The 15,760-nt window shown below is 42.0% G+C and overlaps 1 protein-coding gene across 5 annotated transcripts; it reads right to left on the reverse strand.

Annotated features, from left to right (window-relative positions):
* Positions 1 to 264: 264 nt before the first annotated feature.
* Positions 265 to 2,772, reverse strand: TMEM74 (transmembrane protein 74). 5 transcript variants are annotated; one of them, XM_053994988.1, is made up of 2 exons: positions 2,688 to 2,772; positions 265 to 1,618 (listed from the first exon to the last, which is right to left on the reverse strand). In XM_053994988.1, the coding sequence occupies exon 2, from the start codon at positions 1,453 to 1,455 to the stop codon at positions 505 to 507; it is 951 nt and encodes a 316-aa protein (XP_053850963.1). In that variant the 5' UTR covers positions 1,456 to 1,618; positions 2,688 to 2,772; the 3' UTR covers positions 265 to 504. The 5 variants fall into 5 exon arrangements, with proteins under 5 accessions (XP_053850963.1, XP_053850955.1, XP_053850972.1 ...); XM_053994980.1 differs by having other exon boundaries at positions 265 to 1,666; positions 2,688 to 2,749; XM_053994997.1 differs by lacking the exon at positions 2,688 to 2,772 and adding an exon at positions 2,405 to 2,664.
* Between the last annotated feature and the right edge of the window lie 12,988 nt (positions 2,773 to 15,760).

A 15,760-nucleotide genomic window follows, 5' to 3' on the forward strand; every position in this document is an offset into this window, starting at 1 on the left:
TTAATTGAAGAGAAGGGATCTGCTTAAAATTAAAGAATAAAAAAGCATCTCTTAATGAAATATTAGCCCTGATATTTGATTATTGGTCCTGCTTCTTAATATTCTGTCAACTAGACTGTTAATAATCCTGCAGGCTTCAAAAATTAACAGCTTCCAAACTGTCAAGGTCTTTCTTGTTCTATATGGGAGTAATAAGAAAATTATATAGGCAAGACACCAATGGAATGTTTTCTATTAGGATAAATGAGTATCTGAGGAACCTACTTATCACAAGTCTCTTTTTATTCAGTGGTTTTCATTATTTTATATAATTTGCATTTCATCTGGCACAGTTCCCCTTTACAACAAGTACTCATATATTGCAAACATTTGATTATAGAGCTTAAGATAACACCATTCTTGTCAGACAAATAAACTGCATCAGCAGCTATCTTTAGCTGCATCTGCTTTCTTTAATGAAACGTATTTTCCTGTAGAAATGCAGCCTTAAAAATCATGACCACACTAATTATCTATGGCAAGCACATCTTCCTCAACTAACGACAGCTCAAGCATATTATCATTTGCTCCAGACTTCATTCTAAAATTGAAAGATCCATACAGCTTGGCAGACTCCTTGGAGGATGCAAACCTGCTCCTCCGGTACAGCTCCCCTTTCCACATGGACATCATCAGCAGGCTGGAGAGCACCACGCCCCCCAGGGTTAAGAGACACAGCCCAGCGATAACACAGCGGTCCAAGTGAGCACCAATCCTTGCACTCTCATTCTCCAGCCTCTCCATCTCCCGGGCAGCCACAGTGTTGGGATCCACAGTCACATCTCTGGGTACCACATAGGAAATTATCACCAGTAAAATGCCACTAACCAGGAACAAAATGGCACTAATGAATCCATAGTCAACGGATTTCCCAGCTGCTGCCTCCGAGGCAGCATCGTCCTCCTCGGAGACCAGGGAAGGAGAATCGTGCACCCATTCAGGTGGCAGCTCCCTGCAGGAATGCTGCTGCAGGGGGGCATCCTGGCTACCTGTAGGAGTGGGGGGACTTCTTGCATGCTCCAGATTTACATTTTCATCCACATAGGTGAACGATGTCTCGAGTTCCTGGGCACAACAGCAGGCTTTTTTCTTCCCTCCATCCTCTTCCCTGGGCAAGCGCTCTGCTGGGTGGCAGGGCTGGGAGGTGCTGGAGGCTGCAGAGTGCTCCTGGGGCAAGGTGCCCAAGGAGGAGAGCTGGGGTGCCAGGGGGGGCTCAGCCACAGGGTCCCTCTGCAAGGGCTTGCAGTGCCGTTCACAGTGCAGGGCTGCAACGGCAGCGGCTGCTCTGGGGTCCACCTCACCCCCCTCACACTGCTGCTGCTCATAGGGATGGGGGGACAGGCTCCAGCCAGTAGCGGTGCCCAGGGGCACCTGTCTGCTCTCCTCGGCCAGGTAGAGAAGCTCCATGCAAGCCATCGACCTCGTCCCCACGAGCCTCACCTCCTGGGCTACGGCATCCTCCAGCAAATGCTGCTCCTGACCTGCAGAAGCGGCTTCACAGTACTGGTGCTGCTGTATCCCAGAAATCTTCTTCACCACTTTTTCACCAACGTTTTGTTAGGGACATGGCTTGTGTCAGCTGTTAAATGATTAAACAAATCCTCTCTGACATTCATTTCTTTTCAGTCTGCAAATGAAATAGCAGAGGGGGAAAAAACAACAACAACAAAACCGAACCCGACAACCTCACAATGATACATTAATAAACCAAAGGGAAGATAACGCCAATGTAATACATCAGCCCTCCTCTCAACTGTTTGAGGGGAGACGACAAACACGATTGTTTTAACCACGCATTTAAAACTGCAATCCTCTTGCAGATCCAAAATCTATTGGGGAATCTAATCAACCTTTGACACCACTATCCAATTAAGGCAGTAAGTATGCACAGAGCACGGGATAACCAGAAAAACTGTCTAAAATGTCAGAGAAAAGATATGTCTGTTCTTTTAGAAGCATATAACTCCCATCCCCCCCTTCCAAATAAAGAATTTTACACTCATATTCACAGACTAATTAGAAAGAAACACGCAAATCCCATGTAGCTCAATAATCCAGGATCTGTATTCTCCGGTGGAAATCTGATAATCCTATGGGAAAAGCAGTGCTTTCCTACACAAGATCTACCATTCATCTAAGAGCTTTTAGAATGAAATTATGCCTCAAAGACTGATGACTCAAAGACGGATATTACTTCTCATGTGCAATTAATTCGTTATTACCCCTTTCGCCTGGGCCCCATCCCCCTCGAGGCCGCCCGGTGTCACGGGGCGAAGCCTGCAGCCCGACAAATGTGTTGCATGCGAAGGAAACACATGTGCGTCTATAGCACATACGTGATCGCTCACAGCCGCTGCTCACTCACGCTCTTCTCGGGACCTCAGCGAGAACCGGCCGCGCTGGGAAAAGCAATTCCCGCCGGCGCCGGGAGCAGCTGGATCCACCCGCCACCGAGTGACCCGAGCGATACCGAGGTGAGCGGCGCGCAGACACGCACAGGCACACACGCATCCCCGGCAGGCAGGAGCACGCCGCCTCCTCCTGCTGCTGCTCCTCCTCCCGCTGCTCCTCCTCCTGCCCGCGGGGCTCTCACCTGCCCGGCACGGCGCCGGCCCGGCACGCACACACGGACACACGGACACACTCACCTTCCTCCCGGCCGCATCCGCCTCCAGCCGCGCCCCCGCCCGCGCTGCTCCCAGCGACCCCGGGCGGCCCAGCCCGGCCCGGCCCGGCCCGGCCCGGCCCAGCCCAGCCGGGCAGTGCCGGGGCGGGCGGGCTCCGCTCGGCACGCCGGGAGCTGTAGTCCGGGGGCGGCGGCGCTGCTGCGGCAGCGCCCGGAGCCGCGCCCGCCCCGCGGCCCCCCGGGCTCGGGCGCTGCCTGCGGATCGTGCTGCCGGGGCTGCAGTCACCGGACAGTCCCCTGCGAGTGCCGGGTCCTGGCACGGGGCCGACAGGAGCGTCCGTGCAGCCTTATGCGTGCGTCCAGCTCAGTCATCACCCGGAGTTGTTTTCCATAGTCTTGGGAGCTCACGACTTACTCCAGGGAAAGATAAAATCAGATTCTCAAATGATCCCAGAACTGCTGGAGCTGAGACGTCAAGGGACATACTCTCTATACAAGACTTACTGGAAAATCTCAGGAGCTCACCCGTGTTGGCAGATTGTCCATGCGCTTCCTCTGGCCGGCATAAATTACTATTAAAAAAAAAGACTGTTGCCAAAAAATACATAATAAATGAATGACCATTTCATTTTCAGTATGAACCTTCACTGAGTTTTCCTGCCAGTGCTTTTCCTTTGCCAGTGTTAGTGATAAACTAGAAGATGAAAAAAAAGTGTGGAGTAGTCTGAACTGAAGGTTTATCAGAGCTGAATACTGTGTTGTTGTGGAAAGGCTGGGCTCTGGGGAGAAAAAAAGCAAGCATGGGCAGAGGGACCTTTGCCATGGAGCTGAAATGAGGGTGCACACAGGAATTAGAAGTGAACAGCACCTGCTTGCATGGCTGTTGGGCAGGAAAGCAGAGGCTCAAAATGAACAGTGAGCTGGGGAAACCAGAAGAGACAAACACAGACTGTCTGAAGGAGTTGGCCTAACATCAGAGAACAAGGTGATTCTCTGTAAGGACTCTTTGCCAGTTCTGAAGCAATACATTAGGCAATCAAATCAGTTTTGAAGACATATCCTGCTGAGACCCAAAACACCTAGCACAGAAGGTTCAAATCTTAGTGGGAATAACTCCCATGAACGTAAAAATTACTTGCCAGGATGTGGCGACAGTAGGACACTCACAGTGCCCATCACACAGATTGCTCAGTGCTCTGGGGTGCTTTGGATATCATTTCAAAGCAGCTCCAGGCAGTGTTTCCATTAGCGAAGTGCAGTTTCAATGCATTGAATAGTGTATTATTCACCCTTTGAAGAAAAATTGTAAGGAGAAAATTATGGAGTTGGAAAAATGGTGCAGGCTGTCCTTGGAGCTTTTTAATAACAGTGCCCTCTTTGAGATAATTATAAAGGAGCAAATAAAACCTAATCAAAGAAACAAAAAAGCCTATCTGTAAATTGTTCAAATAGTTTCAAGTAAAAGTAAAGACAGAAACAAACTCTCTTTAAGTCTATTGTACTTTTCCATTTGGGAATTAGCAGTTGAGGAACATTCAGATGTTAGGCACTGACACTGCAAGCTGTACCTGCCCCATCTGATAGATGAATCTTAATTAAATGACTGACAGGGAAAAATGTGGTGCTCAACCCTGGCAATGCAGCCTGGAAGAATGTGAACACCTTTCCTGGGCCTCGGCCAGGAAAATAACAGCCTACCAAGTCCTTGGGTGGGTATTGTCTTTCTGACAGCTGATACAAAGGCAGGAAATTGTCTGCACACAACAAATGGTCATGTTGTGATTCCTTCAAAACCCAAGAGCTACAGCATGTACTCTTGAGCACTTACTAGAGCCTTAGTTACTTGTTATTTAACCACACAAATATCTTGCTGCTCTGCCACCCACTCTCCTCCCCATTTTGTGCCAGCGTGTGTTGGGCAAGTGTATTAATTTGTTGCTGATAATTGCAGTCCCGCCAACTATGGAGCAAACAGAGGGAACCACAACTCTGTCAAACCAAGTGTTGTCTATTCTTATGTGCCTTCCCATGTGGTGCTGTGTCTCCTTTGGCTAGTACAGTTCACTTACTCTTAGAGTGAAATCACTGTCTAGTCACAATTCCTATTACTGGCATTTCATTTTCTTAACTTTGGATGCGACGAGTTAACAGCATTTTCTTGTAACAAATGTGATTGTTGCCAATGCTCTGAGGTGTGGAGGTGGTGAAATGAATGCATAGCAACGCGTACTCTGCAAACACAAGTACAGCTGGTGAAAAGATTAATCAAGTAAGGACGGGAGTAAGAATATTTGTCACAGGAAAAAAAAGTGGCTCTGTAGAGCTAAAAAACAGAGTGATGGACACAAAATGGGACAGGAATAAAAGATCTGAGTAGACTGTCAGGGTGGATGAGCCTTGTTCTCTCTGCTGCAGCTGACCACATAATACAGCCTTTTCAGACACTGAGCGGGGCTATGGTAGCAATACAGTGATAATATGGAATCTGACAGACGGCTGATAAAGGTGTCTCAGTTGAGATACATGCAATTAAATTTAAACCATGCTCTGGAGCATCTTGTAAGCTCTCTTCAAGTTGGCCCACTATAAATGAGTATGTGAACTAGATTTATATGTTTTTTTCCCATTCTCAGTAACCTATGGTCACTGTAAAACTGGAAGGAGGCTTGTGAGGAACTAAAAGTTGTTTCACACTTTCTGTTTGAAGCCTCACTGAGGGCCTGACCAGATCTGAAGGCATCAGAGGAATCAGGCAAAACTGGAACAAGTTTTCTGAATGGTGAATCCCATCATGGTCTGGTAGAGGATAGGTTTTGAGATATTCTACTTGCCATCACAATTCAGAGAATTTTCCAATGTTATATGGGATCCTCAGTGAAGCATTCCCCCAAACATTTTTATTCTTCTTTTCCCTATCTGATAACATGTATACAGAGTTCTTCAATGATCTTGTTTTCATAGACTCTTCAATTTGTTGCCTCACATAGTCACAGGACCTTAGGTTTCCAGTGGTCCTTGTGCAAGTATTGCAAGACTGCAAAACTTCTAAAATAAAGGGGCACTCCAGCCAGTGTGGCTCAGAGAATAATACATTCAGAGAAGTCTGGAGAGAATATTACATAAACTTCCCATTTCCACTTGAATAGATCATACTGTTGAGTAAAGTAAATTGACTAGGGAGCGAATAACATGGGGCTGAAGAAAAAATTAAAACCTATTAGAGAAATACATGGATCTGTGTACTGGTCTGTGAAAAATAACAAAGGTAATAGATGGGAATGAAGATGCAAAGCTAAGTTTATATATAAATGGCAGAAGAAAAAAGTGATACAATTGTTTTTTGACTTAGAGAATATAAGTATTCTGAGGCTAGCAAGCAAATATTTGGACAACTCACTTTGAAAATAAAAATTCACCATTTCTGTGTGTTTAAAACACATTACTGTCACAGATCAATAAATGTCACAGATTAATAAAGCAAAAGTAGACATGAAAGCAATTTAATTCTGCTTTGGTTGATTCACTAATGCACATCCATTGTGCATTAATAAAAGACACAGTAAGTAAATAATTTTACAGAGATACAAGAAACCATAGCTGTGTAATATGATGTTCCAGAATTGACACAAGTAGATTACATCCTTGATGTAATCCCTGTGCTTCTCATGTCTGAACACATGAAATCATGGTTTGAGTATGTAGAGCTCCTGAGGATGAACAAAAAAGTCAGTCTCGGTCTTAGAGTGAAAGATCATCTGGAGAGCAAAGGGCCTGTTGACCATTTGGAAGACACAGTAGTTGTAGCCCCACTCAGGAGCTAGTGAAGGACAGGTAGGAATTAATGAGCTGTAAGGCTGAGGTCTCCTCCCTGGCAGAGCACATGTGGAGCCTTTACCGGCCTGCACTCACCAGGAGGGAAAGGGCCACGTCTGGATGTCCCTGGGCTGCTGTTTCCCACCTGCTATGCCCGCACCAGTGACTCCAGCTGGTGACCTGGTCAACCCCACTACCACAGGTTTTACTGTTGATCCTGACCACCCTTCCTGCTTTCCCCCTTCAGGAGCTCATACTCTGCCGTTTTCCCTTCTGAATCCCCAAGCACCTGAGCACCCCTGGGTCAACAGGCCTATCCTTGACTGTGCTTGATTGTTCTAGTGTCCTGCTGACTCTCACAGCTCTGCCTCAGCAGTCTGGGCTCAGGGTGCACAGTGGGACATGGCCGAGCTGGCCCTGCTGTGCCCAGGGCAGACTGGCTGCTGAGTGCCAGGTACCTGGAGACCACTGTGAGTGCCTAAGCTTTGGACACTGGGGTGGAGGAGACACCTTCTGCCTCCCTGTGTGCCCCCTCAACGCTGAGCACTGAGCTGTGTGATCTGAAGGAGCCTTGACAGAGCCCAAACAGCTCCTCCTTGCTGTGGGCTTGGGATTGCCACATGTCACCACAGCTTTCTGCCCACTGATGGGGGAGTACCAGCACTGTGCTGTCACCGTGTTGTGAGAACCAAAGTTACCATTTATTTCCCACTGTGGTCATACCTGAGACACAAAGGACATGTTTCTCCCTGGGTCAGCCCACAGACTGAAGACCACAGCCCTGAACCCTCTGTGGCTGCTGAGTGCCAGGTGTCATGCACATGATTGACTCCTGTCATTGCCTTTTTCAGGTGCTTTCCTGGATGGTTATTCTCTTCACTTTCCTGCACACTTGCATGGAAAGACAGAATCACCTCCAGTAATCACACAGATCTGGGAGATGTAGTCCCCCTGTTATTCTGTACAAAAAGACCTAAAAATACTAATTACAGAATGAAGGTATTTAAAGGGAAAGTGAGATAATAGACTACCCTGGAGGGAAGCCCAGGTGAGGCCGCTTAGGAGAGAAATAAAGAAATCACCAAGGAGATTTTAAGCAAGGGATTTAAAGGATAGAGAACAGTGCAGAAATAAAAGGGGACTGCAGCATAATATGAGGAAATAATAGCTTGACTCATAAAGTTGTGGGGGGCAGTTATACTGAATCTGGAAACAAAAATTACTCTTAGCTCTTGCAGTACTCATAAAACTATGGGTGAAAGAAGAAAGTGAAGGCTGCAGTTTCTGACAAGGCAAGGACACACAGTCTTCAGTAATATATATATTGCTGGTGACAGAATGAGGTTTTATAGAAATTATCAGAAATAGTACACAGGGATTCTATATTATCAGCATGCATTAAAGAGTTTCTTCAACAGAAACATCAAAGATATGTTCATATTAGAGAGGTAATGCTGATAATTTGTGGAATTTACCTGTATTAAAAAGACTAAACATAAAAAATAGTAAAACCTTCTTCTCTTGGTAGTACTTTATGTCCACATACTATAAAGTACATTAAAAAGCTGAAATCAGTATTCCCATTTTAAAGGCAAAGAAGCTGAAACACAGGAAACTTCTGTAATTTGTTACAATCCAGGCAACACAGAACCAAAATCAAGGCACCAAAATTAAGATAAAGAATTGGGCCTTGAGCCCTGTTCCTCATTCCACCTGTTTTAGCCAAAGGGCAAGCAGTGACTTACAAGGGAACTCAGTTCTTTTCTTCATACCTAAGGAGAGAACTACTGGTATGAGGGAAGAGAGACATAGAACTATTTTAAGCTCATAAATCATAGCATCAGAGATATGCCAGGAAGGTGTATCAGTGGGGTTTTGAAGCAGAGCTAGGGTCCATGCAGATTGCTTGTGGTAATATTTGTATCTAAATTAGCAGCCATAGCATCCCATATTTGAGAAAGTTCAAGTCCTCCTTCTCTTCCTCTCTTTCACAGTCCCTTAAACTGACTATCATGCTGAATTTATGTGTGGAGGAAAGCCTTGCCCATGTGTCTAGTCCTGGCCCCAGCACAATCACTATAGCATTTTTGCAATCAGCTTTAAACAGGCCAGGATTTCTTACTGTCCTTCCTCATCTAATAATGTTGAGGTTCCTTCTAGAACAGTGTTTGCAAGGAGTTGTAAAAGACCCTGGTGGAATACAGCATGCTAAAACCTGGAGTAGATAAACCAAATGGGAAAAGTAAGACTAATCACAGTAATACAGGCCCTGACAGGTCTGCCAGACTCTTCCAAAGGCAACATTTCTTCTACAGTACTGAAAAACAGTGAACGAAGTGCTACAAAATAGTCTGCAAGAAGCAATCCTTCTACAGGGCCATGTGAATGAGCTAGACCATTTATCTGTGCATTTTCCTCTCTGACACCCAGTGATTTGATTCTGTTTACTTTCCAAGGGAGTATGATCTGACTGAAACTGTAAGGAAAAATATTTGATCTTTTTAACAGTCAAACCTTTAAAGTCCAGCCTGTCCCCTGAATTTTGAGAATGCAACTAGAGGTTTTTAAACAAGACCTCTATTGATGTTAGTGGCAGGCATTGCAGACCAAACACCCACAGAGCAATAAACATTTAATTCATTAGATATGGTTAAGGCTTTTAACATTCTTTTTCTTGTCACGTAGGCACTGTCCATATTCCTTAGGAGGTTCTACTTGCTGTCCTCCTTTGATTGCCTTGGAAGAAGGAGGAACATTCTTCTTAAGGCTGAACTTAAGAGAAGTATCTGGAATCAATAGTGAAAAATAAAACCTGACCTGATGGTTTTGGTTTTATTTTAGTTAGAAGGCATGGAAGGAAATATGATGTCATGCTCTATATTAAACCAGCTCTCTGAAAGCTTTTAATTGCAGTGGGTTTTGAAGCCATATATTCAAATGGTGACAGCACACTGTGTTGGCTCCTTCACAAACAGAAGTCTTAGAGAGTCACATGCTGCTAAAGAAAATGTTTTACACTTTTCTGTTCTTGACACATCAGAGTCATTTTTATCTGGTTACTATGTTATGCATGCAACAGAACTGCAATGATAGTAAAATCTGCGACATGCAGGCAGAACTGCAGGCACAGTATGATAAAAAGGCAGTCACTTACTTGAGCAGTTGAAGAGCTCCTAATACATTATTTATGGGAAATCAATATTTTTTGTAATAAATACATGCACACATCTATCTATCCATTCAGGAAAACAAAGATGTCTCTATCCCACAGTCGGTGAAAAGCAGAAAGCAAAACTACAGAGACCTTAGTTCACATTGGCTAATTACCAAGTCTTCCTCTGGCAGTGTCTGGGGAGCCAGCACAGACAGGTTGGGCTTTGCAGGAAGGTTGGCTCTTGAAAAGAGGAAGATAATTTTTTACTTAAACTTTTAACAAAGACCTGGATCCTGGGTAAGCAGGTCTCCATTACAGAGCTCTGAATGCTCTCTCCATTGCAATAGAATTTATTTCAGTGTGAGACAGGGACACGTAGCTGAGTGTCTGGTGAGAAATGCCTTGGTGTGAAACCTCCTGGAATGGAATCAGAACAGGAGTGTTGGTGTGGAGGACCCGAGAAAAGGACTGTAGTGATCCAGGCACCCCTGGGGTAGTTCCTAGGTTTGATCAGGGCAGTGCCTGAGCAGGCATCTTGTGGGGGCAAAGAGATCCCTGCAGATAGATAGCTTATCCTGGACAATGGGCATCTGGTGGTGGATGAGCAAGGAAGGAGGATTTGTTCTTACTGCATGCTAAATGTATTACTGTTTTGTCTTTCTTTGAATAAAGATTTATTTGTTTGTAATTTTTGCAGAGTCCTCAGGAGTGGGTAGGTCAGACCGAATGAGGGCTTGTGGTTTTCTGGCACTTCTTGGGTGGGGATTAAGCTTGGTTTAATAATTTGCTTCAAGAGATGTCAAATACATTGATGCTACTGGTTTCTGTTCTTATTAACCACCTGGCTGAGAATTATGTGTATACATTATATTGAGGTAATAGGAGTTCTTTGGTTAATCTTACTTCTGAGGCATCCAGGCATGTATACACACATAGGTACTCACAAATAGCTACGTGGAGTTTCTCATGGAGAGTGGGAGATTTGGAAATGAATTTCCACTCCAAGTCACACACTCTCCCCCGCACAATATTATACATAAAATGAACCATGGAGAGCTATTTTCCCAAGCAGACGGAAATGATGTTTTTTGAGGTGGGTAGCTGCATTTCAAAGCCAGAAATCTGCATGGAAGATATTTGTGCAGTGCCATCTGGACAAGTTTTTAATTAATGTGGAAAATGAAAAATTAACAGAGGGACTAACAGTTTCTTCATGTTCAAAGACATAATCCTACAGGGAAAAAAATACCCATGGTTATATTTCCAAAAGATTAATAAAGAGCTTCTAACATGGGTATATAAAAATGAAATCAGACTAAGAAAAAATATTTTAAACATTTATCATTAGTTTTATTAATTTATTAATTTTATTAATTTAGAAAATTTCTATTTCCTTTAAGAAAAGATAACAAGAAAGGATAATAAGAAAGGATAATGACAAGTAGATAAAGATATAATGCTGTGTATTCTGAATGAGGGATTCTTTCCACCTAATAAAATAATAATGATAACATTAGAGGAGGAAAGAAGGAGAGGAGCATCACTCTGTTTTGGGGCACGTAATAGGAGTTTAGCTATCTATCCATTTACATTGCAATCACCCTTTTTGCTACCTGAACATCAGACAGTAATAAAACATGGTAAAACTAGAGACTGAGTTTTCTGCCTGTCTTCTGAAGTTTTGAGATACAAAGTGTATGAAGACTATTTAAATTGCATTGCTTTTCAATCTTTGAGAAATATTGTCACTTTTAAACAACTGATCTGCTTCTTCATTTGATTTTCTGGTGATACTTTTAAACCAGTAGCATTAAAATCATTATTTTTGGATGATAGGAGAAATCAAAGGGTACCTTGACCATGAAAGATTTTATCCAGTTTGTCTCAGAACAGATATAACCTTCTATATCCATATATATCCACATATTCTTCTTGTCTGGTGAGACTTGTTTAATTAGTTCCAATCTAAGAGGGTGTTTTTATATCCCGGATTAAAATTCAGCAGTTTTGTGCCTTGCTAAAAATCTGTCTTGTCCTTCTCCTTCCTCATCATTTTCTGTAACAATTTTATTAATGTTTTAATGATTTTGAGATCTTGGAATAATATTGCAACTCACAGTTAAACTGAAATGATGCTTTTTTTTTTTATGTTAGAGAAGAAACAAGCAGCCAGTAAATCTGCAAGTGTGAACCCAAAGGCAGAGGGAACATATGTCTCCCATGGGAGCAGAAGTTAACTGATTCAATGTGAGTAAAGGATGGTAAGATTTCAGCATGAGGCAACATCTCAACTTAAAGTGAATCACTCCCCAAACTGACCAGAAATTGGAGCAGAAGGAGAAAAGATTATGACTCTGATATTTAGGTTATCATGAAGATAATTCTTTACTCTGCACTAATACTATTCTTTAAATCACTTAATAAGCACAAGCATCTATGGCAAAGTCTAAATTTAGGAAATGTACTTTAAGCACCAAGGCAATGAGTGTTCAGGAGAAAAATCTAAATTTATTTCTAATATGATTCATGTTTGAAAATGACGTTGTGTTTATTTAGCATGTTAAAACCCATGAAATGTATTCTATGGATTAGTGCAAGATGTTCCGTGGCCTCCAAAAGTTCCTACTTACTTGGGCATCTTTATTCTGTGCAGACAACTAAGAGTGTCTTCTGTTTCCTGCTGAAATTTTCTGGCTGTATTTTTAACTGCAGATTTTTCCCTGACTTGCTCTACTACTCAATCTCAAAAATGATCTGGATCCAGTGGAGTCAGGTTTGGCAGTCATCTGACTAAATGTGGAGCTGGGACACAGACTTCTACTTTGAACTAGCTGTCTTGATGGTTGTAACTGGGAAGACCAACACAGTAAACAGAATTAGAGATGAGATTCTTCTGACCAAGTGTAGGCACTTACTTTAGAATTGGGTGAATAGTGCACCTAACTGACTGTGATTGCTGCTCACGTTGCTCTGTCACACATTGTTATTCTCATTGTAGACAGATGTGTTTAGATCAATCCCACCATAATTGGGTAGTTATAATTAATTTTCAGGGGATTATGGTAAAAATCTCATTTTAAAAATGCTGCCTGCCTCCTTGTCAGTAAGGATCCCCAAACCCATGCCTGATCTGGAGTGAGGTGGCTTCAGCTTCTCTCTGAGCTTGTCCTCTCTTTCTCATGGCTCACCAGTTTTCCCTGTTGCTGTCATCTCTGCTTCTTCCGTGCTTCCCTCATATGTTGAATATGACATTACAACAGAGAAAAGGGAATGTTTCCACCTCTATGAACCACCACTACATGAGTGATGTTTTGCTGAATTTAATCTATTTTGAGCCAATATATGAAGCATTACTTTGAGAAAGAGACCAAATCTTCTTGTGAAACCCCACCTGGAGTACTGTATACAGTTCTGGTGTCCCCAGCATAAGATGGACATGGAACTCTTGGAGCAAGTCCAGAGGAGGACCACAAAGCTGATTAGAACACTGGAGCACCTCCCCTATGAAGACAGGCTGAGAAGGTAGGGTCTATTCAGCCTGGAAAAAAAAAGGCTGTGTGGGGACCTCATAGTATCTGGTGTCAGGACCTCACAGCATTTTCCAGTATCTGGAGAGGGCCCTTACAGGGCTGCTGTAGAAGCAGTTCTTTGTTTGGAACTGTAGTGACAGGACAAGGAATATTGGGTACAAATTGAAAGAGGGGAAATTTAGGTTCGATATTGGAAGAAATGTTTTACTTTGAGGGTGGTCAGACACCCCTCTGGGAACAGGTTGCCCAGAGATGTAGGTGCCCCAGTCCTGTCACTGTTCAAAGTCAGGTTGGAAAAGGCCTTGAACAGCCTTGTCTAGCAGGAGGTGTCCCTGTCTATGGCAGGGAGTGTTGGGGCTAGATGATCTTCAAGGTCCTTTCCAACCCTTTAACATTCTGTGATTCATCCTGTGATTCTATGATTCAGTGAAATGGGTATGTGGCAGTTCCTCTAAAATCTAGAATTATGCATAAGAAATAGCAGTTTCGCTGTTTTGCAGTAATGAATATATTCTATCGACCCATGACTTGTGTCCTACTCACTCACTGCCTGTTCCACTGTTGAGTTTGTAAATTCCTCAGGGCAAGTGTAGGGTTTGTGTTCATCATCACCTCATCATCCACATCTCCCTCTAAAAGATGGGTGAGTGGGTGAAAGAGAAATCACCTGACTACTTTGCTCTGTCTCTATATATATTTATTCATATTTGATCCTTATTCTGCAGAGCATAGATGCAGCTAATTAAGGAGGTGATCAATACTCTCACAAAGTCACATGTGACTACAAATTTGCATTATTTGCTATTGCAACAAAAATGAGTGAATGGATTTTGTAGGTGCAGAGATGCCATTTTGAAGATGAGCATTAAATAATAGAGGTTGCCAATTAGACAAGGTGTTAAAACATATGTATAGTTGCCAGCATATGTATAGTCTCACTCTACTTATGTGTTTATAGTGCCTTTTGGATATGAGCCTAGAAATTACATTTTAAAATAAATGTATATTCTTATACTAAATTGCATTTCTGCTTAACAATATTTTTTTTCTGCTTACAACTTGTTTTTTATTTTTTTTCCCATAACAAAAACATAAAATTACCACTTTGAATTATGAATATATATTGATGTGTGAGCACCATATAAAACTTACTTACTACCCAGGCCATACTGAAGCTTGATCTGAAATTTTCTATATGTATGGACAAATGGTGATTTAATCTAGATATATTGAAAACATGCATGCATCTTGCAGATTATATTGAATTACAAGAATATGTAAGAAAATGTTTAAAATTATTCTTGGAAAGTATGAATTGTGAAAGTAGTTTGGTATAGATGGTGTTACATCATAAATATTGGTGTACATTTAAATGTGCATTCACTTTCGTGCAGGTGTTGCAAGGATGATTTATGCATTTCTGGAAATGCAAACACTCCATTTTCTTTGAGTCTGGAGGTAATGCCAAATGCCTGCTCATTCCAAGACGTGCTGTTTGTGTCTTCAGCTGCAGCAAAACAGCAGCTTGATTTAACTTCTGTCTGCAGGGTCCATTCTGACACCAATTACTGGAGAAAATAGCCTTACTTTCAGATGTTGAATTTAACTTTGCAAATAATTCTTCACAACTAGAAAGTAAAGGTATGCAAGTAGTTACATTGTTCTGCCACTTTACTCTGTGTAATGTCTATCCATTCTTCATTTAAGAATAAATTCATCTACTATTGTGGAAATAAGCTGTTAAATAAAGCTGATCTTGAGGCCATGAGGTTATCTGAATATTGTTTGATAACGTTGCTGTTGTTCTCAGTCTTTATAAATTGTGGGAATTTATTTCTAAAATTGCAACCTGGAAAAAACTGCAATATAAAATTAAGCCACTATCTTTGATTTCTTCATTTTAGATGATGCTTCTTTAAAGCAGGAGATGTAATTTGATGGAATAATTGAGGTTTCAGAAAATAAATATCTGTAGAAACTTACAGAAATACTCATCATATATTTAGGTAGATGTTAAACTATGATTCTTTCAAGCCTCTTAGATAAAAAGTTATTTTATATAGATTTTATGATGTTTAATAATAAATCATTTATTTAATGAAGGGGCTTCTGGTACTTTAATATTGTTAAGAAGAATATATTTTATAAGGGAGGGAAATTGTAACCATTCTCCAGTTAGAGTTCCACTGAGAACTCTAACCAGGTTTTTACCCTTTGCAGAGGCATGCTGAAAATAAAATGGATCAATACTGAACAATGAAGAAAAAGAACAGCCATACAGAGTTACAGGGTTAAGATAGCTTCACTTTGTGATGTTCAAACATCTCTGAAGATGATGTTAGAGGAAAGGACAGAATGAATCATTCAGGTATTTAAATACAGACTTCTGGTGTTGGTTTAGCTATCAAATAGCAGTCATGACAGCAAAACCCAAAGTCCAGAACAATTGCTAGGTGTAAAACCCTAAAGCATCTAAAATGGCACTAGACATCCATCTGGCAACTGAATCCCACCCAGAGAGCCTACCTTGATATGATAAACAATTCCAATGCTAGTTTAGAAAACAGATATAAGTAGATAAAAGATCACATTTAACTT

The sequence above is a fragment of the Vidua macroura genome, chromosome 1, assembly GCF_024509145.1.
Source record: "Vidua macroura isolate BioBank_ID:100142 chromosome 1, ASM2450914v1, whole genome shotgun sequence".
Classification (NCBI taxonomy): domain Eukaryota; kingdom Metazoa; phylum Chordata; class Aves; order Passeriformes; family Viduidae; genus Vidua; species Vidua macroura.

What these genes read in the sequence shown, in the direction of transcription:
- TMEM74 (XM_053994988.1), bottom strand. Translation starts at nt 1,455, where the DNA reads ATGGCTTGCATGGAGCTTCTCTACCTGGCCGAGGAGAGCAGACAGGTG.